The 23272-nt window shown below is 36.0% G+C and overlaps 1 protein-coding gene across 1 annotated transcript in view; it reads right to left on the minus strand.

Moving 5' to 3' along the window:
* VAV3 (vav guanine nucleotide exchange factor 3) overlaps positions 1 to 23272 on the minus strand; it is a 350390-nt gene that overhangs the window by 120914 nt on the left and 206204 nt on the right. The window contains exons 16-17 of the mRNA XM_063105113.1: positions 971 to 1072; positions 582 to 682 (exon numbers count right to left, since the gene is read on the minus strand). Coding sequence (XP_062961183.1) covers positions 582 to 682; positions 971 to 1072 — 203 coding nt within the window. The remainder of the gene's footprint in view (positions 1 to 581; positions 683 to 970; positions 1073 to 23272) is intronic.

Raw genomic sequence — 23272 nt, forward strand, 5'->3', positions numbered from 1 at the left:
CAATCATGGAGCATTATTTTTAAGAGCCAAGGGGAAAATATTTACATAATATCCAAAGAATATGTGTTCTTTGTTAAATGCTAGAAAGTGACAATATATTCAACTCATCAATTCATGAATTAGTCTGTGTGATGTTTACTTCTGGCACCACTGGCATTTCTGAGCTAAATATTTCAGAGAATGAGAAAGAAATTTAAGAACTAAAGATGGAAGTAAAGACTATTTGATGTGTTTTGTTCTTGTTGCTCTGTTTGCTTTGGCTGTATCTGTACAGTTTTAATGATACATTTAGGAATTGGGGTTAATAAAATGGGTGACATGAAACCATCCAAGTCCCTCTTGAAGACCTCTGCCTCCGAGGGATGTATAAACGTAACACAAATTTTAAACAGTTTAAAACAAAGGCATGTAGAAAAGTCACAGGAATTTGAAATAATTTTCTAATTATGCTTATAAATGATAGCTTCAAAAGCAGATATGTTACGATAAACATATATTAAGAGTAAATTAGGCCTTAAATTGTGTTTAGCAAGTTTTATGTCCTCATTAAAAACAGAATCACAAGAATAAACATGACTTACCACCAGAATTAACTCTGCCACAACTGTCTACTCTTCCCAAACATTCTTTGTGTGCTCTTGCTCCACACTTAAAACATAAATAGCCTTGATAAAATGTTCCTCTGAAAGGTAAAATTAGAGAGTGATATATTAAAAGGTGCTAAATTCTACCTATATGAAACCATTAGCAACAAAGGTAAAAAAGGTAGCACAGTGCTATTCACAGTACCCCTCAGGAGAGGGAGAGGACGTTGCCAAAGGCTCTGAAGACACTGTCCAGGTAAAAGGCCTAGCAAAGATCTGTTGGGCAATAAACTGTTAAAGCAATAGCCCACTTCAGAACAAAAGTCTGAAACACTTAGCAATTACACAAGTTCCTTTAAACTGAAAAACAGGACTGAGCAGCTTACCTCAGGAGCATCTGGCAGACTTTGCAGGATGTAACCCGAGTGAAGGTGTGCATCTTGAAGTCATGGAAATTGGAGTCTGCATGGTCTGGCCTTATGTTAGATCTATAAAAAGGACAAAAAATAACTTCCTAAAAAAGTTTCACAACAATGCTGCAGTCTTGTCACCTAAAACCTGAACTCATCAAAATTACAATGGGTAGAAATGTGATTCAAGCAAAAAGGCTCTTAAATATGCAATGTTTTCCAAGCCAAAAGTATGCTATGTATTAAAATATGCATCAAAATCTGGTTTAGTGGGGACCAGCAACACAGAGAACATAAGCAACCTAATCCTCAGAATTGAGTGTTCTCAGAGAACTTTACAGAATGCCCACATAGGTCAACTTGCCTGGAAAAACACAAAACCTGGTAGATATTCATGCTGTGTGATAGTTTCTTTTCTGTAGCCACATCACTGAAATATAAACTAGCTGGCGAGGGTGGGAGAGAAGGGAAGAGGATGCTGAGTTTCCAGAGTTCATCTCTAAATAGGGGTGTAGATTATGTAATGGTCTATAAAAAGGAATAAAATAGTTTTATAGAAAGTTTTGAACTAAAGCAGCAGTCTGATCATTAAAAACTTCTTCCCTAACGAACAATTCACTTTCCTCACAATCCTAATAAAAACTAAATAAAATTGCTTTATCATTTATGTTTTGTGTTTTATTTACATTACACATATACAACAAAAATTAACACATGCCACAAATTGACATTCATTGCACATTTACTCTGCACCAGATACTGTGATAACCACATGATGTTCATTACTTCATTTAATCTTCACACCAATCCTAACTGCCCAGCACCAATAATATCACTAGTTTATAAACAGGAAAACTGAGGCTTCTTCTAAAGTAAAGGAAATAGCAGAATGAGGAACTCCAACCCAGGTCTGTGCTCTTGGCCACTGAAGCTACAGTGTGAGGAAGAAATCAGCAATATTCACATTAAAATAATTAGATTTTTGTGTTTAGTAGGTATGTTGGAAACTATTAAATTTAGCTATTTCTAGAGGAATTTTTACATTATTCTTGATTTAGCCATGTCACAGAAGAAAGCAGAAAAATTAGAATAGGATACGTTAAAAATGGATACAAATCAGAGGTACACCTAGAAAGCTAAAATGATGCACTTTAAGAGGTTACATGCAATTTGAGAGACTGTAGGAAAAGTTTGAGATACTGATGTGCCAGGATTTCCCTTTTTATAGAATACAGCAACTCTCAACCACACAGAGGCTCAGCGTAATGAAGCATAACACAGGCGGGCACCAAAGCATCAATCTCTGAGGTACCAGGAGAAGGCTTATGAAAAAACATTCGCAAAGGCAATTGGAGTAGTAGGCAGTGATGCAGAAGTGTCAGAGAGGTCAGCCTTCCAATCCATCTGCTGAATGTGAGCGTGCTAAAAATGAAATCAAATATTGGTGCCATCTGGGGTTTCTCTGCTCTGTGCTTCTGGTGACCTGGCTTTTTAGGAAACTATTCCGCCACATGCTGAAAAGTACTGTCATTTCCATAGAGGCATTTTTGTGTTGCTGATTAAAAATTACAAGAGTTCTTCAGGAAGAGAGGATTGGAGAAAACATAAAGATATAGAAAGAAAACTCACTTCACATTGTTCAGAAAACATTTGATTCTTGAATCCATAAAGCCATACATTGAAAAGAGCATCAAAACCCATTTCCTTAGCCAGGAAAGGCTGTTGTTCATCTGTCTCTGAGCATCAAGGTGGTACAGTCATAGATGAATTGTCAAGTAACAGTTTTAGTCTTGGGAACTTGAAGAATTCATCAGCCTAGAGTTCTCAAATAAGAGTAGGTCTCCTTCAGGCAGAAATTTGTGTAATAAGACCAAAACTGGTAAGAATTTAACTAATTTCAGAAATAAATAAATAGAGTTGTGTTTGGACCATTTGTATTTAAACATTTCACCTACTCATTAGGAATTAGCAGACTTTTCAGAGGACAAAAAGTTAAAAGGAGGATCACAAACACACTAAAAGGTTTAAAAGAAATTTTATGATGAAAAACAATTCTGAAAATATTGTTAACAGTAGTCGCCTTAAGGGAAATGAGACTTAAAGTGGTAGGGTTGAATGGTAAGAAGGAACTGTTAGAATTTTTAAAACTATAACTGCATATTATTTTTAAAATCTAGAATCAAAAACTAAAGAATAAAAGTTACCTCTATGACCCTGAAACTGCTATTGAGGCTCTATTGAATATAAAAGCTTAGTGAAGGGCAGGAATCTGAAATTAGAACACCTGGGCTTAAATCCTAACTTGCAAACCAGCAGCAGTGTGACCTTAGGCAAGTTAGTAAGTATAAAACAGGAACACTAATAAAACCTCATAAAGTGAGGTCATGTATGTAAAGTGTTTAGAACACTGCCTGATCCAGAGTTGGTGTTCAATCAGTGGCCATAATTTATGAAGTGCTGATTCCAAATCCACATAATAATGATATGATAAGAATCATGCTTTGTGAGCAGTGAAGACCCCTTTGGTAGCACTGTGACCAAGTCCCCAGAGAATCCTCATTCTCCTGGGAATGTCCAGCAGGAAGGTTGCTATATGTTCAGTGTCCTTGGAACCAGGAATCCATACATAATTAAGTGTAATAAGAAATAAATGGGGTTCCTTAGGAGAGGATATGTATGAAAAAGCCCAAGGAATTAGAGGAAGTCATACCAAGAACCAATGGAAAAGGAGAGTGATGTCAATACACCTGGACTGTAGCCTGTGGGGATACAGAAACCAATGGCAGTAAACTGGCTGGATGGGAAGAGCTGGGAAGGTAGATCGGAGCAGAAGCGGATAGAGAAACATCAGGATTTTAGATTGGGAAAAGCATGAGGACAAAAATGGTCAAAAGTGGCATGTATTGCACAGCTCTAATGCACCAGGCACGTTGCTAGGCTCTTCATATACTTTTCCACACTTACTTCTCAAAACAAATCTACAAAGACAGAGTAATTCATTCATTTCATACTCATTGAGTAACTACCATATATACAGGCCCTAAGGCAGGAATAGAAAGAAGGAACTTCCTACTGGAGCCTGGTGAGAGAAGAGGGGAGACGTAGGAATGGGGTAAGGGAGGGTGGGGGGGCAAGGAAAGAGGTGAGATTTTATGCAGGCATTGACATCACTTTTAGTTGACAATATCTCTGGCTACTACTTAGAGAATTCCGTGCAGTGAGGTAACGATGGACACAGCAAGACCAATTACGGGGTTGGGCTGTCTATAGGTGAGAATTGAGGATCAAATAGATTAGCTCACTTGCTCAGTCATGCAGCTATGCAAAAAGGATTTCATTTTTGTGATGAAAATGAGTAATCTGCCTTAATATATGACAATTTACTTATGAGAACTGGGATGGAATCTTACAGATTTCTCAGTAAAATGTTCCCATTTCTTTTGCTTCACACAGGGCCCATTGTTAATACAATTAAGCAGGCAATCAAATATTTATAGGGTAAAGAATGTTGATACTCTTAGAGCTCCTTAGAACTTTACATATGCTCCTCCTACCCTCTCCTCTTTTCACCTGGTTCCACTGCTGCGGACCATGCCTCTCCCCTAAGCCTAGGCTCTTCTCCATTCTCAGGGTCTGCATTCCCAGCTGGTCCTTGGGCATCTCAGACGCAGTACACACAAAACTCAGCCTCCACGCCCTTCCTGACATCTGATTCATTCACTCCATCTACCAACCTAGGAACTTCAGAATCACAATAAATTGTTCCCTGTCTCTCATACCCTCTACATATTCTTTTCCTCTTAACCTCTTCTCTGCTCTAACTTCTTCCCGTCACAGAACCTGTGACCAATTTCTGCTAATCCATCTTTAAAAATACCTCCTCAAAAACTCAGGTGCCACATTCACTCTCACACACTCGCTACTGGTTCTTTTTCTCTAGAGAACCCTAATACAGACATACTAGAAAATAATGTTAGGTAGGTTTAGTGGGACCAGTTACCACAGGAGGGGATGGGAACGACGCTTAAATTCAGATATGTCAGACTCTGTAACACCCCATGCCAAGTTACACAGGCCTCCTAGGCTTTCGCTATCTTCATACAGCCCTAAAAGAAATCACCTGCGAGGATGGCATTAAAAGTGTCTGTCGATGTCCACCTTCCCACTGGCCTCTATGGTGCTTGAGGACAGGGGCTGTATCTTCTCCTTTTCAACCTGTCTCCTTGTTATAGTCTAACACTGTACCAGGAAAATTAACTGCTAGATATTTATAGTTAATGAAAATCAGGAAAATATGCTTTTCCCATAGCATTTTCTTTAATTGTTTTCAAAAGACTGCCCTTTGCCACATTATCAGATGAAAAGATGGAGAAAGCAAAGAGAAAAACATTTTTGCTAAGCCTTTAGATTTTCTCTCATATGAAAGAAATCTGAAGAAAAACATAATAATTAACTGAACTTGAATTCAGTGTTATAATTTATGTTTACCTATATCCTCTCTTCTTTGTGAGAAAATACTTAATCTTTATACAAGGACTATAATGCTATTCACAGATATAAATATATTTCAGTAGTATGTGTGACAGTGTAGTTATTAAAAATCATTACTCTTTAAATCTATATGCTTAAAATTAACATTTTTCTCTATTTTAACCACAGAATTTAAATCCTCATATCACTTTAGTAATATAGTTTAAGAATACAGGAAGCAAATAGTACCAGAAAAATGAAATCATCTGTAATGATAGTGACCAATTACAAAAGAATTAAGATGAGAATCAACTTATGATATCGTGCTGTCTCATGTCCTGTCAGTATCATTAACATTCAAATACCACCAGTATGGACATGGTGACAATGATGTAAAAAATATATAAAATAGTTTATTTCATCACATCACATTGAAAGTAAAGGTGAGAGAGCTAGACACAGATGTCGGTGCTTGGAAAAAAAAACTGAATGTAGCAGGCTTTTTGCATACCAAAATTACACAGATATGTAAAAATGTACACATCAATGGCTAGTGCATGTGTGTTGCTGAAATTCCAAAAATACACATTTTGGCAAACAAATGCCAAATATAGATTACTTCATTGTAAATTTCCTTAAAGAAAATGCTGAATAATCTTAATTTTTCTATTAATTATTCTATTAAATTATTTTACTGTCCATGATATAAAAAGATAAATGTATCTCTTCCAGTGCAACCTTCTATTAACCTCTATTATTTAAGTGGCAATAAATGACTGTAAGCAATACTACTTAAGTTATCTTTTTTGCAAAGCAAGATTTTAAAATAACTGAAAATAATGTGGATACCCTCTTATCATCAAGATACTTAGTTACATCGTGACTCTTTTTAAATAAGGTTTTTAAAATATGAGGGTACTTCAAAAAGTTTGTAGAAAAATAGGATTAAAAGATAGTATGAATCTTTCCACGAACTTTTTGAAGCACCCTCGTATATATAACAATTTATCACATTAATAAATAACTAAAAGAGAATTGGATAATCTCAAAAAATAACAAAAAAAGACATTTAATAAAATGCATCATGTGCTTCTGATAAAACTCTAAAAAAAAACTAAATGTTGAGGGAAGTTCCTTAACATGATAAAGAATACCAAACTAAAGATAATAGACAACGCATTTAATGCAAAACACTATTACAATTATATTAAAGTTAAACAAAGTTCCTGAAGTCAACTATGTTATTCAATATTGTTCTGGAAGATCTAATCAGTATAATGAGACAAAAAAAAAAAATGTAAAGGATAAATATTGTAAAACATATATACAAAATTATCATTTGGAGATGACATTACTGGGACTATTGGGAAAATCCAAGAGGCGAAACTGAACACTAATACAACTAATAAGAGAAAAAGATATGAGTAACATCTGGAGAAACCCATGTGTAAGCTTCTAATGTTCTCCAGCAGTGAAATGCAGGAACATGTGCAGTGTCTCTGCCCAGCAAAACCCCTTGAGACTCAGAGTTCAAGGATTTTGGGGAGACTGGTCACACAGACAATCTGCTTGCAAGATCAGCTGCAATCATTAAAAAACCATGGCTGCCATGAAAGCAGCTAGATGCCACAACCACTGTGCAGATGGTCCGTCAGCCACTGGAGTGCATCGACACAAGGAGAGTCACCAGCAAAGACCAAAGAAAAGAAGAGGATGTCTCTTTCCACAAAGCCCATTCCAGACAGACAGAAGCATCTGCTCTATGATAATATGGGGGGACTTGAACACACCACTCAGCATTGGACAGATCATCTAGGTAACAAATCAACAGAGTAACCATTACTCTTTCAGAAGGAGAGAAGAAATCTAGGGTTATCAGAGGTGGGATGGGGGAGGGAGAGGGAAAGGGGAGAGATTGGACAAGGGGCATAAAGAGTGAGTACGATTTGTAAAAATATATATGCAAGTAATATTGATTTGATCAACATATGTCAACATTGAACCCTAAAAATATGTATAATCAATTAGGATTCAATAAAAAAAAAATTTTTTTAATGAAAAAAAAAATATCCCAGAAGGAAAGTGGGTGCTCACCATAAATCATATTGTTTCTTTAAAAAAAAAAAAATCTACATAGGCTGGCACAATGAAATTCAGTACCCCGGCTCACCAAATAACCTTATCACTTGGTACCACAGGGAACATTTCAAGAGCCAACTCCCCAGATGCCAGCCAAGGACCAACCCTTGGTTGTAAGCAGATCCTTCTAAAGACAGCAAATTCAAGCCAGCTATGTTAACTATTTTCTGCACAAAAATGTCTTAAAAGAAATCCTATCATGAAAGTCTTAGGTCCTGTATGAATAAAATTTAAAAATTAACTAAGAGAAATAAAAAGCACTCAAGAAAATAAAAGCTACCATACTGGCCAGCCACCAAGAAAAAAAAAAAAGAAAGAAAAGAAAGGCTGTAGACCAAATTCCTATATAAGAAGACTGAATATTTTATTATAAATACACAATCTCTCTCCAAGTTAATTTATAAATTTAAAACAATTCCTTTCTCCTAACCAACCCACATACACGTACACACACACATAAACTGAAATTTTTTTTAACTTGACAAATGATTATAAATTCAACTGGAAGAATAAATATGTAAGAACAGTTGGGAAATTTTTAAAACTACAATGAATTATCTTAGGGAGTATGTGGGAAGCCATCATAACCAAAGAGATACTAAGGTATTTTCTAAAGGTACAGTTATTAAATCTATATGGGTCTGACAACAAAATAGATCAATAATACAGAATATAAAGTTTTGAAGGGAACAAATACAGGCAAGAACTCAGTAAGTGGTTTTCGTGGCAGTCTGTTCATTCATTTCTTTGTCCATTCAAAAAATAAAATCCCATTTTTAAAAAACATTAATATGTGCCAGGCAGTGGGATACAGTGAGTAATATAAGTAAATATGAGTAAATATAAGTAAAGTCTCTGCCTGTTTGGTGGTGGTGGTTGGGGAGGGGAGGTGGGGAAGAAACATTTAAATAATTCCACAAACAAAAAAAGCTGTGAAACTGCAGCTATGACAAGTTCTACAAAGGAAGACAGTATTAAGAAAACTGAAAATGTGTAATGTGACCTTGTCAGTGGACTATCACAGACATTTTCCTACAGAAAGGATGCTTGAACTGATATCTAAAGATGAGCGAGAATTAAACAGGTGAAAAGGAAGGTGAAGAACGTTCCAGAGGGGGAAAATAACAAATGATAAATATAAATAACTAAAAAAAATTGTTTCCAGCTTTCTGAAAATGTTAAGAAAGGTACATTTCTTTCATAATAGTATAAAGTTTAGATAATTATTTTTTCTTACTATTTACTTGATAAATACATATTACATACCTATGATTTGCCTTGAAAACAGCCAGCAATAAGGAATAAGATAGACCCAATTGCTGTCCTCATAGGGCTTACATTCTACATTTAGATATGAACTTTAGTTGGAAATATAAAATTTGTTTTACAAAAAAAACAAACACATGGAAGTACCTGAAGAATATATTCACGACTATATAATCTTTAACGATACAAAATAAAGAAAAAATGGCTACATTTATTTTAATTTTTAAAAAAACATTAAAAAACTAAAAAAGCAGGAAAATATTTGTAATATGTACTATAAAAGAGTAACGTCCTTGCAATATAAAAGTGCACCTGAAAAGCCATAAGAAAAAAAAAAAAAAAAACACCCCAACTGAAAAATTAACAGGGCAATTTATTAAAGGCAATAAAATCAATAAATACATGAAACATATTTAGTTACTAGTAATCAAAAGAAATGCAGATTTAAATAATATAGCATTTCATACATCAATCTGGCAAAAAAGGAAAAGATAAAAGAAAAAAGATATTACCTAGTATTGGTGAACCTGGAGAAATATCTAAAACCTTAAAAATTTACTAACCTTTTGATATAAAATTCTGCTTATTAGAAGTAATCATAAAGGATTCATTATGACATTTTTAATAATTAAAAATTGGAATTTAATTAAAAAATAAATCAATAAATCATAGTACATCTATATAACTCAATACTATACAATTAAAAAGGATAAAGTAGACATGTATTAATAAAGATATTGCAATATATTATACAAGAACAACTTATTACAAAATTATTTCTATACTGTGATCTTCGTTAATATGACACATAACTAACTGCTTGTTAACATACTTGTGTGAGAATGTGAACAAGGGGTAGAAGCATTAGGAATGATTTTAATGTTTTTATTTTACAGTTATTTGTGTTTTCTAAAGTTTCTACAGTAAATATATATTATTCAATTTACTCCTACATCTACACTTTATAGAGGCAAAAAGAAAACCAGAAACAACCACAATACAGAGAAGCTTTAAAGAGGTTAAAAGCTAATAAGTCACTGAACAGGATTTGAGAGTAAAATCTGTCTCTAAGCCCACGCATTAAATCACCATGCTAAAAGTATCACAAGCCAATTAAAAAGCAAAAAGAAACTGAATTAGATGTTTGCAACATATGTGAGAATATTCTTGATATAAAAGGAGCCATTACAAATCAGTGATAACAGAATCATAACATAATAAATTTGACCCATAGAAAACTTGGCAAAGAATGTGAAAAAGAAATGCATCAAAAAAATAAAATAAAATAAAAAACGGCTGGTCAACAAGCCTATAATATACTGTTTAGGCTCAGAAATAAGGGTGTTACAGAGCATGGGAAGGCTGCAGCAGACACACTGTTTCGACACAGTCATTCCTGGACACTGACTGCTTTATCCTCTGCTCATTGGTCCTGTAAAGGATGGTCTTTGCTGAGGAGTTTGGTCTAAGAACCAACAGAGCCCTTAAATGGAAGCACACAGTTAGTGCTTCAAATGGGAGGACAGCCCCAAGTACAAAACCATAGTGCTATAGCATGAACTGAATTTTCTAGAATAGACAAGAGGCTGCCCTGTGCAAAGAGTGACTGGCACTTGTGGGCCCAAGAAAAGCTAGCTGATCAATACTGTATTTGCTCCTGCTTTTTCTGCTATCAGTGAGATCTTCTATCTTTGACTAATTAAAATCAGGATTCTATCTGTAGTGGATTGAATTATGTCCTCCCAAAACTCACTGGAGCTTGAATTGTGTCCCTTGACTTTTATGTATTAGAAATTTAGCCCCCACTATGACTGTCAGGAGGGTGGGAAATCCTATCATGATAATTGAAAGGTGGAGCCTTAAAGAGGTGATTGGATTGTAGGACCATGAAGTAGTTAATGGAATGAAAATGGTGATCAGGGGTGTGGTTCTGAGGGCTTTCAAAGAAGGGGAGAGTCTGTCTTGCTCTCTCTACTTCCACCATCTTGCAATGTGAGACCCCTGGGTCGCTGCTGCCACCACCAGATGGACTTTGGACTCCCCAGCTGTATTAGTCCATATTTGTGTTGCTATAACAGAAATATCTGAGACTGGGTAATTTATAAAGAACAGAGGTTTATTTGGCTTACAATTTTAGGACAGCTGCATCTAGCACAGGCCTCAGGATGCTTCTACTCATGGCGGAAAGTGGCAGGCAGCCAGCGGGTACAAGCAGATCATATGGCGAGAGGAAGCAAGAGAGAGAGGGGAGGTGCCAGGGTCTTTTAAACAACCAGCTCTCACAGGAGCTAACAGAGTGAGAACTCACTCATTACTCCCCCCTCCCTCAGGGAGAGCATTAATCCATTCATGAGGGATCTGCCTCCATGACTTGATCACTTTCCAACACTGCCACATTGGGGATCTGATTTCCACATGAGTTTTGGAGGGGACAACATATCCAAACTCCATCACTAGCCTCAGAAACTGTAAGCAATAAATTTCGTTTTTCTTTGTAAATCCTCCAGTTCCAGGTATTTTTGTTATAAGCAACAAAAACGGACTAATACACTATCCAACTTTTTGAGTGTGGGTAATGTTATGCATTTTTTTCTTGCCAATACACAGGCAACTAGAAAACCTTGGTTTTCAAGGAAATAAAAATTATTTTGTTGTTTACAAAATAGTGAATAATTATAAATACACTAAATGCCCAATGATAAGAAACTGGGCAAATAAGTTGTGTATGTCCATATAAAGGAAAAATAATCGGCTATTTAATCATTTTAGAGAAGAGTTTTTATAAGAAAAATATAAGTATAAAGGTATACTACAAAAAATATTTATTTATATATGTGTGTGTAATTTTTGTACATTCCTCTGTTAACTATAAACAATATGACACACAGAGAAAAAGGGGAATTAGGACAAATCCCCATTATAAAGTCTCACACCATCAGGTAACATTCTTTCATTGTACTTGTCACAATTTCCTTTTACACATTTATTTGTATGATAATTTGATTGATTTGATTAATGGTTCTTTTCCCCATAAGATCAGAAGATCAGAAGTTTCATGAGGCCAGGGGTTGTATCAGATCGTGGTTGTCACTGTATCTGTGGCATCATGCACAGTACCTAGCACATGCAGACATTCAACAAATACAGTGAAGTTTAATGGACTGTCAAAAGGAGATACCAGATTGAAATAAAATTAGTACTAAAAATGTATCTCAAAAGACAATGGATTAACTGTTAAACATGGGTTACAAAATTGGTGCTAAACTTTCTAGCAACCAAAGCAAAAAGGAAAACAGGATCAGTTTTAAGGTAATTATATGAATTTTCCTGGCACCAAAGTATAAGAAAGATTACTCTGACACAGGGTTTTCATAAAAGTGACACTATGTGTATACAAGCAATGTCTTCAACAACATTCTTATAAACACAATTTGTGTCTACCCCTTCTACTCTCCTGTCACAATATGAGCCAAGGATGTAATACCAAAGCATTGCTCAGCAAAAGCAATTCTATGGGGGATCTTTTAGGACTTGTTCCATTTATACATCATCACTTAAACACTCATCAGCTCGCTTAACATCAGATACCAAGTTTTGGCTAGTCAAATGTCTTTCAAATTTAAGAATCAGTTATTCCAAATATACAAAAATTGTATATAGAGAAGGCAAACATTTATGCCAAATATTCAAATACTAGCTCTAGAGGTAGCAGGCCTTAAAATGTAGAAGAAATTTCTAAAACAAATAAAAGGCTATTATTACCTTAGTAGATGTGAGCTTATATGAATCATTTATTCAATAAAACTGAAGATAATCAATCAGATAAATATGCAAATCCTAGAGACCAAAGGACACCTAAAGCTGGTTGAAATAGAGGTGGAACTCATGAGACCAACATTATGGCAGGCAGGGAATCATTCCCCATATAGTCCCCAACACAAAGGACAGATCATTAAGCTAGATGAACCAAGGATCTAACTTAGTAAATAATTTCTTATATTATTACAATTACCAACTAAACATTCAAGAACAGTCTATACAGGTTGTTTTTGGGGTTTTTTGGTTCTTTTTTTATTTTTAATTTATCAATATACAATGTAGTCGATTTTAGTCTCCCTTTACCAATTCTTCTTTCCCCCCTCCTCCCACCTCCTCCATCAACATCATATCTGTTCAACTGTATAACAAGTTCAAGGAATTGTTGTGATTGTTGTGTCTTCTTCCCCCCACCTGAGTTATTTGTTTGTATATTTATTTATTTTTAATCCCACAAATAAGTGAGAACATGTGGTATTTCTCTTTCTGTGCCTGACTTATTTCACTTAATACAAAGTCCATGCACGTTGCTGGGAACGGTAGTATTTTATTCTTTTTTATAGCAGAGTAGAATTCCACTGTGTAGATATACCGCAGTTTCCTTATCCACTCATCTGATGATGGACATTTGGGCTGGTTCCAACTCTTGGCTATTGTAAACAGTGCTGCAATAAACACTGGAGTACAGATACCCTTCGAAATGATGATTTCCTTTCCTCTGGGTACATTCCCAGCAGGGAAGAGCTGGGTCATATGGCAGATATGTAATTGTTTGAGGAACTTCCATACTGTTTTCCATAAAGGCTGCACCATTTTGCAGTCCTACCAACAGTGTATGAGGGTTCCTTTTTCTCCACAACCTCGCCAGCATTTATCATTCTCAGTCTTTTGGATATTAGCCATCCTAACTGGAGCGAGATGGTATCTCAGTGTGGTTTGATTTGCATTTCCTCAATGCTGAGTGATGTTGAGCATTTTTTCACATGCCTAGTTGGCCATTTGCATATCTTCCTTTGAGAAATGCCTATTCAGCTCCTTTGCCCATTTTTTAATAGGGTTACTTTTTTTTTTTTTTTTTTTTTTTTTTTGCTGTAAAGTTATTTCAGTTCCTTGTATATTCTGGATATTAATCCTTTGTCAGATGTATATTTTGCAAATATTTTCTCCCACTCTGTTGGTTGCCTTTCTGCTCTGTTAATTGTTTCTTTTGATGGGCAGAAGCTTTTTAGTTTGATATAATCCCATTTGTTCATTTTTCCTTTGCTTGCCTGTGCTTTGGGAGTCATATTCATGAAGACGGTACCTGCTCCTGCTTCATGGAATGTTTCCCCTATGTTTTCTTTGAGTAGTTTTATTGTTTCAGGGTGTGTATTTAATTCTTTAATCCATTTTGAGTCGACTTTAGTGTATGGTGAAAGGTATGGGTCTAGTTTCATTCTCCTGCATATTGATATCCAGTTCTCCCAGCACCATTTGCTGAAGAGGCAGTCTCTTCCCCAATGTGTAGATTTGGTGACTTTGTCAAAGTTCAGATGGCTGTAGGTGTATGGGTTGATTTCTGGATTCTCTATTCTATTCCATTGTTCTGAGTGTCTGTTTTTATGCCAGTACCATGATGTTTTGGTTACTATACCTTTGTAATATAGTTTAAAGTCAGGTAGTGTTATGCCCCCAGCTTGCTTGCTTGCTAGCTTGCTTCCTTGCTTGCTTTATCTATCTATCTATCTATCTATCTATCTATCTATCTATCTATCTATCTATCTATCTATCTATCTATTTATTTATGCATGCTCAGGATTGCTTTGGCTATTCAAGGTCTTTTTTATTCCATATAAATGTTAGGATTGTTTTTTCAATTTCTGAGAAAAATGTCATTGGAATTTTGTTGAGGATCACATTGAACCTGTAGATCACTTTGGGTAGTATGGACATTTTCACAATGTTAATTTTTCCAATCCAAGAGCACAGGATATCTTTCCATCTTCTTGTGTCCTCTTTAATTTGTCTCAACAGTGGTTTGTAGTTCTCGTTGCAGAGATTTTTCACATCCTTGGTTGACTTTTTCCCTAAGTATTTCAATTTTCTGGTGGCTATTGTAAATGGGCTGGTTTTCGAGATCTCTTTTTCTACATGTTCACTGTTGGAGTATAGAAATGCTACTGATTTTTGTGTGTTGATTTTGTATCCTGCAACTTTGCTGAAGTCATTTTTCAACTCTAAAAGTTTTTCTGTAGAGGCTTTAGGCTGCTTGATATATAGGATCATGTCATCTGCAAACAGGGACAGTCTGACTTCATCTTTTGCAATCTGGATGCCCTTTATTTCCTTCTCTTTTCTGATTGCTCTGGCTAGTACTTCCAACATTATGTTGAATAGGAGTGTTGAGAGTGGACATCCCTGTCTAGTTCCTATTCTTAAAGGAAAAGTTTTCAGCTTTTCCCATTCAGGATGATATTTGCAGTGAGTTTGTCATACGTGGCTTTAATTGTGTTGAGATACTTTCCATCTATATCTAATTTGTAGAGAGTCTTTATCATGAACAAATACTGAATTTTGTCCTATGTTTTTTCAACATCTATAGAGATGATCACATGGTCTTTGTCTTTTGTTTATATTGATGTGGTGTATCACATTTATTGATTTGTATACATTGAACCAACCTTGCTTTCCTGGGATGAATCCCACTTGATCATGGTGTATTATTTTGTGTATTTATTGCTGTATTCTGTTAGCTAGTATGTTTTGAGGATTTTTGCATCTATATTCATCAAGGATATTGGCCTGTAGTTTTCTTTTTTGTTGTATCTTTGTCTGGTTTTGGTATCAGGGTGATGTTTGCCTCATACAGTGAGTTTGGGAGAATGGCCTGGTTTCAACCTTTTGTAATATTTTGTAGAGAATTGGTATCAGTTTCTCTTTGAAGGTCTGATAGAATTCTTCAGTGAACTCATCCAGTCCTGGGCTTTTCTTTGTTGGGAGCCTTCTGATAACGGCTTCAATCTCTTTTATTGTTATTGGTCTGTTCAGATTTTCTATGCCTTCCCGGCTCAGTTTTGGTAGTTTGTATGTGTCCAGAAATTTATCTGTTTCCTCCAGATTTTCTAATTTGTTGGCATATAGTTGTTTATAATAGTCTCTAATGATTCCTTGTATTTCTGAGGTATCAGTTGTAATATCATCTTTTTCATTTCTAATTTTTGTTATTTGGGTCTTCACTCTTTTTAGTTAGGCTTGCTAATGGTTTGTAAATTTTATTCACCTTTTCAAAAAACAACTTTTTGTTTCATTGATGTTTTATATCATTTTTTGGATTTCTATTTCACTTAGTACTACTCTGATCTTAATTACTTATTTCCATCTGCTAACTTTGGGATTGGATTGTTCTTGTTTTTCTAGTTCTTTCAGGTGAAGTGTTAGGTTGTTTACTTGCCATCTTTCCATTCTTCTGCAGTAAGCATTTAATGTGACAAATTTCTCCCTTAGTACTGCTTTACCAGTATCCCACAGGTTTTAGTATGATGTGTCACTGTTTTCATTAGTTTCAAGAAACTTTTTCATTTCCTGATTAATCTTCTTGGACCCATATGTCATTAAGTTCAATGTTGTTCAAATTCTATGTGTTTGTATAGTTTCCAGAGTTTTATTTGTTATTGATTTCTGATTTTAATCCATTGTGATCTGAAAAAATACATGGAATAATTCCAATTTTTTGAATTTGTTGAGACTTGATCTGTGACCTAATATTTGATCTATCCTAGAGAATGTTCCATGTGCTGATGAGAACAATGAATATTCTGAGGTTGCTGGATGGAATGTTTTGTAGATATCTGCCAAGTTCAATTGGCCTAAAGTGTTGTTTAGATCTTGTGTTTCTCTGTTGATTTTTTGCCTAAATGATCTGCCCAAAGTTGAGAGTGGGGTGTTCAGGTCCCCTGCTATTATGGTATTAGTGTCTATCTCATTCTTAAGGTCTAATAGTGTTTGCTTTATATATCTAGCTGCTCCAATGTTGGGTGCATATATATTTATAATTGTTATGTCTTCTTGATGGATAGATCCTTTTATCATTATATAGTGGCCTTCTTTATCTCTTTTATGTCTTTTGGTTTAAAGTCTATTTTATCTGATATAAGAATAGCTATTCCAGATCATTTTTCATTTCTATTTGCATGGTATATATATCTTTTTTTATCCTTTCTCTCAGTCTGTGTGTGTCTTTACAGGTGAGGTGAGTCTCTTAACGACAGCATATTGTTAGGCCCATCTTTTTAATCCAGTCAGTCAGTCTGTGTCTTTTGAGTGGGGAATTCAATCCTTTTACATTAAAAGTTATTACTGAAAGGTGTTGATTTACTCCTAGCATTTTATTGATTTTCGTTTGGATGTCTTAAGTATCTTGTTCCATTCTGACTTACTGTTTGTCTTCTGTGTTTGTTGGTTTCTTGGGGTGATAGATAAACTTTTTTTCTCTTTACTGTTATCATTTTTATTTTACAGGTAGGTTTTGTTCTTTCTTGAGTATTCATGGCAGTGATGGTTGTTTTTCAGGTACCAAACCCAGTAGTCCCTTGAGAATTTCTTGTAAGGCTAGTCATGTGGTAGTGAACCCCTGCAGTTTTTGTTTGTCTGAGAAATATACTATTTGTCCTTCATTTTGGAAGGATAGCCTTGCTGGGTAAAGTATTCTTGGCTGGAAATTTTTGTCTTTTAGTATTTTGAATATATCATCTCATTCTTTTCCGGCCTTTAGGGTTTCTGATGAAAATTCTGATGTTAGTCTGACTGGGGCTCCCTTATAGGTGACTTGACATTTCTCTCTTGCAGCTCTTAAGATTCTCTCTTTGTCTTTGAGTTTTGCCAGTTTGACTACAACATGTCCGGGAGAGCAACTTTTTGGGTTGAATATGGTTGGCGATCTTTGAGCCTCCTGAATCTGAAGATCTGTGTCTTTCCCTATACCTAGGTAGTTTTCTGCTATTACTTCACTGAATATGTTTTCAATGTCATTTCCTTTTTCCTCCCTTTCTGAAATACCCATGATTCAGATATTTCAGCACTTAAGGTTGTCTGTTATCTCTTTTAGATTTTCTTCAATTTTTTAATTCTTTTTTTTTTTTTTTTTTTTTTGTTCACCTGTGTTATTTCAAGCAGTCCATCTTCAAGGTCAGAAATTCTCTCTTCTGCTTGTTCTAGGCTGCTGGTTAAACTCTCTGTTGTGTTTATTTCATTGAATGAATCCTTTGGCTCCACAAGCTCTGCTACATTCTTTATCAGGGCATTGATTTCTTTTTACATTTCTTCTTTCAGGTCCTGTATACTTTTTCTCATTACATTGTGTTGCCTGAGTTTTCTTGTATCTCATTTGGTTTCCTTAGAATTGTTGCTCGAAATTCCTTGTCAGTCATTTCAAGGACTTCTTGTTCTATAGGACCTAGAGCTTGAGAGTTATTATTTTCCTTTGGTGGTGGTGTACTTTCTTGATTTTTCATATTTCTGGTATCTCTCCTTTGGTATTTTGTCATTGTGGCAGGGGGTATGCATCACAGTCCACTCATTCCACCCTGGTGTCTGGCCTGGATCCTGCAGGAACTGCTAATTTGGTTCGACTGCTTTGAGGTCTGTGGGCCTGGCAGCTCTCAGGCCTCTTTGGGCAGACTGGACTAGCCTGGGCTGGGGGTCCTGCAGCATGGTGCCTCCCTGTTCTGGTGTGGGTGGCTTGGGGCCTATGAGCCTAGCAGCTCTTGGGCCTCTCTGGGTGGTGCGGACTCTGCACAGCTTGTTTTTGTCAAGTCACAAGCATTTCTAAAATCTCCAGTTCTGCAAAAGCATTCTTAAACAAAGTCATGTCTTAGCCAAAATCTCAAAATTACACTGATCATTTTATATCTCAAATTTAAGCTTTCCTTGAAGATACAACTTTAAGAATCTCATTCAATGGTGGCTTTATTTTCCTTTCATTAACATGAAAATTTCCAGAATAAAACCCAAATATTTATTTTTAAAATATCCTGTACTGTAAAATTAAATAGGTAATAGATAAAGTAGAAACAAAATAGGTAATAAGTACAAAAGACATATTCATACAATCTTTCAGTAAACTATTCTAAATTCTTGTTTTCTCACAATTTGCTCTGATAACACCACAGTACACTAATTATGCTGCTGGTTATTTGAAAGAGCAAGAAAATGAAAAATAAACAGGTCCTTAAAAAACCAAGTTAAGAAAACAGAGTTCAAAAGGGACATCTTCACCTCTTCCTAAGGATTCATAAAAGGAATGAAAGCAAAGAAGAGATTTATAAATCACAACCAAGCCTTATTCTTTATATTCCAAATCACATACAGTTTTTTATCTAGGGAAATGAAAAAATTCTTTCAAAATACCAATAAAAATAAGATAATGTGTGGCTCTGAAAAATAGTATTTTCTTATCATTTATTTTATATATTTCACTTCTTTATTTCATTCAGCATTGTCTTTATAGTAATTTTAAAGATACATTCATCACTGCATTTCAGTGATGTCGCAAGCAAATTATTGAATGAAATGTAAAGTCTGTTAACTCTATAATAAATTTAAAGTGGAAAAAGTCAGACTTTCTCTAATTGGGTCTACATTTGTCAGAAACTTGGTGTGTGGCTTTTGGTACATAACATATTCTTTCTATTTTTAGTTTCCTCACGAATCAAAAAATTATATCTGTCATTCCTGCCATCAAAGGCCAAGGTCCAGGAGGGGGAGAAGGAAGAGCCCCTCCCCCCATTTGTGGGTTCATGTTCTACCTATCACATAAATTCTGATGATAAATGAAAACATATAAACATTTTAATACATTTTATTGATTATATGATGAAAAGCATTATGTAAATGCTAGATGCTACTTCTGTTATTGTTATTGCTATCACAAGTGACCCAGTGGAAAACCTGGAGGCCTCATCAAGGTATAATGACCTACCTATTACCATATCCTGATCAACGGGAATAAAAGTTTTCTTGTATTAAACGTTTAATAAGCATATTAATATTCTCTGTTTATAATACAGTTTATTTAGTTGTGCACTCAACAAATTAACTGGGTGCCTATTATGTGCCAGTTATTTCCTAACACTGGGAACACAATAGTGAATTTATTTGGCCACAACAGTCATGATCTCCTGTTAATGTGGACTATATTGCTTTACTTCAATTCATCCATTAAAATACATTTTTCATCCTCTTGTTGCTGCATGTGCATGAGCACGTGAGAGTGAGCGTGAGAGAGAACGAGAGAGCGAGAGAGCGAGAGAGAGAGAGAGAGAGAGAGAGAATGCCAACATCCAGCTTTAAACAGCAAGACATCACCCAGGTGTTAGCTGTTCCATGTAAGAAACAGGTTCTACAGAATTTGGATTTTCTCATCCTCTGGTCCAATAAATTTGTACCATAATTCAAACACTGATGATAACACAAATTAGGAATGCTGAGCTGGCACAGTGAATTTAAGTTGTTGTAGCACATTTTAAATTATGTCTGATAATATGAAATTTGCTGTTGGATTAATGTGTTTTAGAAGCATATGGAGACGGAGATGATATTGTTACAAAGCAATATCAGTGAACAAATGAAGGAAATCTGAAACGTAATCTGACAAGCTTTGTAAGGTTTGCCCCTTCAATTTCTACAATGATTATGTATGACAAAAAGGTTTCTTAACCAACATTCCATCCTTTGCATACAAAGTCTCTATTTTGTACTAAACTCCATTGAGCAGAAGTTCTATAAATTTGGCATGAATTGAGGCCACGTCATCCATCAAAATAAAAAATCACTCAAAAAAAAAAGAACTTTAAAACATTAAGAATTTTTATGAAAAGAAAAAGCATATTCATTATAAACATCACTGTGATGAGACAGACAATCAATAAAGCTTTTTTAAAGTGGTTTGGTAACATTTGTGACTAGTTGGGACTTACAGGTTATGAAGATACCCGTTTTCTACAAGCTTGCCATAAAGTTTAAGAGATGTGACTCACATACATAAAAAAAATTGTGAAGAAGGTGAGAACTTGAGCAGAACTTGAAGAGTCATGTGGCAAGTTGTCATGGAACTGCTTAGTCAGTGGGGACCAAACACAAAAACTAGAGATGAGAGGAGACAAGGTATAACAGGATAGGCAACTATCTTGTCGTGGGAGTACCTGGGGCACAGCTGATGAAACTAAAACTTGTATTAGAGTAGAAGAGAAGGGATCAGAGTCCAAAGGTGTAAGTGAACAGAACATAGACTTGCTCAGGGTGAACAGCTTGAGAGTTCATGTCCAGAGTTCTAGGGTAGACAAGAGAACTATTTGGGGGTTTATGCTTCAAGGCCAAGTTTATGCACAAAAAATTGAATCAGTGCATGAGAAAACAGGAAATTAACAGATGTATGTCTATCCTTGTGTTAAAGAACTTCCTAGAGCAGGGAAGGATTGCTAAGGGCTGACAGGTGAGAAGCACATGGTCAATAACTCTTACCAAGGTCTAGGACTTCTGGGAAGCTTTCAGCATTTGATCTGGAAGGAATGGATAAAAAAACAGAGAAAGCAAGGCATCCCTGTCTTTACAACCAGTACAGGGGAAAGGGGCACAAGGCTGGATAAGGAAGGAAAATGGGTGCTGACGGAGGCAACAGAGAGGCATATCTGACCTTTAAGAAGGAAAGAAACAAGATGAAAGCTGTGCTTTCAACCCAACAGCAGATAGGTAGAAAAAGACGAAGATGCATCTCTCTCTCACACACAACAACCTCCCTAAGGGTATAAAGGCTACCTTAGAGGAAGGGGAAACCCAAAGCTTCTAAATGCTATTCGTGAGCCTGAAGAAAATCTGTTATCTCTTGACAGCAAACTGCACACAATAAAGCAGGAATCTCAAGCTAACTTTTAGCGTCCTCCAGCCCCAGAATAACCGAAGGCCACTCTTCACTCAACCTGTGGCTTTATGACTCCGCCCCACCAAATGGGGTGATAATATTTTCCAAATATTTCTGAAGAAAATGAGTCCAAACCTGAAATGAACCCATAATTGCAAACGGTTTTTAAAACAGCTTCTTGGCAGGTGAAAGCAAGTACTAATATTACTAACTAGTACCATGGTCTAGAAATCTTAGGATTTGGACTGGACTTAAATTTTTCTGGCAAGGTCACTATCTGGGGGGTCCAAAAGAACTGAGTGCAAAGGCAAGTTTTTGAGACAGCCCAGCTTTCTGCAGAGTCAGTGTGCTTAAGTTTCAGAATACGCAGAATGGCCTGAACACAGCCTCATTCTCCACCGTGAAGTATTAGATTGATCCTCTATTCCTGCCTTTCTGCTGAATGTTGATTTTTCCCCCTCAAAACTAATTACACTAGAGAAACTCAGAGTAAAATATTCTGCAAAGCACACTTTTCTCACTATCCTTGTCAATGAACTTCAGATTGTCCTGTGATTTGGGATTCTCTATTCGACAGTCTCTACCCATTTTGAAATAATTTAAATTCCCAAATGAGGCAAAAATCATACAGAACAGCAAAAGTCAAGTGCTACTCCTAAAATAAAAATTGAAACAGTTTCATTGGCTTGAAATAAACACATGTGCCTATCTATCTGAAAAAAAAGAAAAACCACCACCCTCAAGAAATATTCTCAAGACACTCTAGCAAATAAATTTATTTCAAAAACATTTGAGTGTCTACTATGCTCCAGACAACATGTAATAAAAATACATTTAAAACTCTTACATAGAACAGTTGTTTTCAAGTACAAGAGCACTTGATTGAGCCTACAGAGCCTTCCACCCCCAACATTAGCTGAGGTTCAGTGAGAACAACAGCACTGAGGCAGTGTTTCTTCCTTTAAGAGCACCCCACTGGGCCTTGCCACTCCTTCCAGCCACAAGCATCACATGCCCAAATTATGTCACAGTCTCTGGCCTCAGCCCCCGACTTGACCTATGCTGTGTTTCAGCCATCTGGGGTTCTCTCCCCAAATAGTGAACATCCTATAAAAATGCTGCAGCCACCAGCTCAACCCTCAAGTAAGTTCTCCATTGCCTGCACCACCTCCACTTGAATCCCTCTTGGTTTTGCCAATTTATACCATACCTGATTCTCCTTCTGGGCCTAGCCCCCTCACAGACTGCCAGCTCAGTGAGACAGTTGTAAAAGAATAAGAAATTGGTCTCTGCCCCGAGTTCCTGACACAGAGCTCCTAAAACTCCATAGATAGAGGTGCTAGGGGAATCTTTTGCTCATGTTTGGTCTTTGATCTCAGTTCCTGACACAAAGTTTCTAAGTCCTTTGGACTATACTGGGTATATGAGCATATCTTGTCCTAATAAGAAGACTCTTGGTGGGCTCCTGGATAGCCTCAGGATGAGGGCTAGCTGTCAGGGGAAACAACCATGTGATTAGAGAATTAGATTTTTCAGTCCCACCCCCTGACCTCCAGGGAGGGACGAGATACTGAAGGCTGAGCTGATCACCAATTGTCAGTGATTTAATCGATCATGCCAACATACTAAAGCCTGCATAAGAAGCTGAAAGGACTGGGTTCAGAGAACATCCAGGTTGTTGAATACATAGAAGC

The sequence above is a fragment of the Cynocephalus volans genome, chromosome 8 (assembly GCF_027409185.1).
Source record: "Cynocephalus volans isolate mCynVol1 chromosome 8, mCynVol1.pri, whole genome shotgun sequence".
In the NCBI taxonomy this organism is placed as follows: domain Eukaryota; kingdom Metazoa; phylum Chordata; class Mammalia; order Dermoptera; family Cynocephalidae; genus Cynocephalus; species Cynocephalus volans.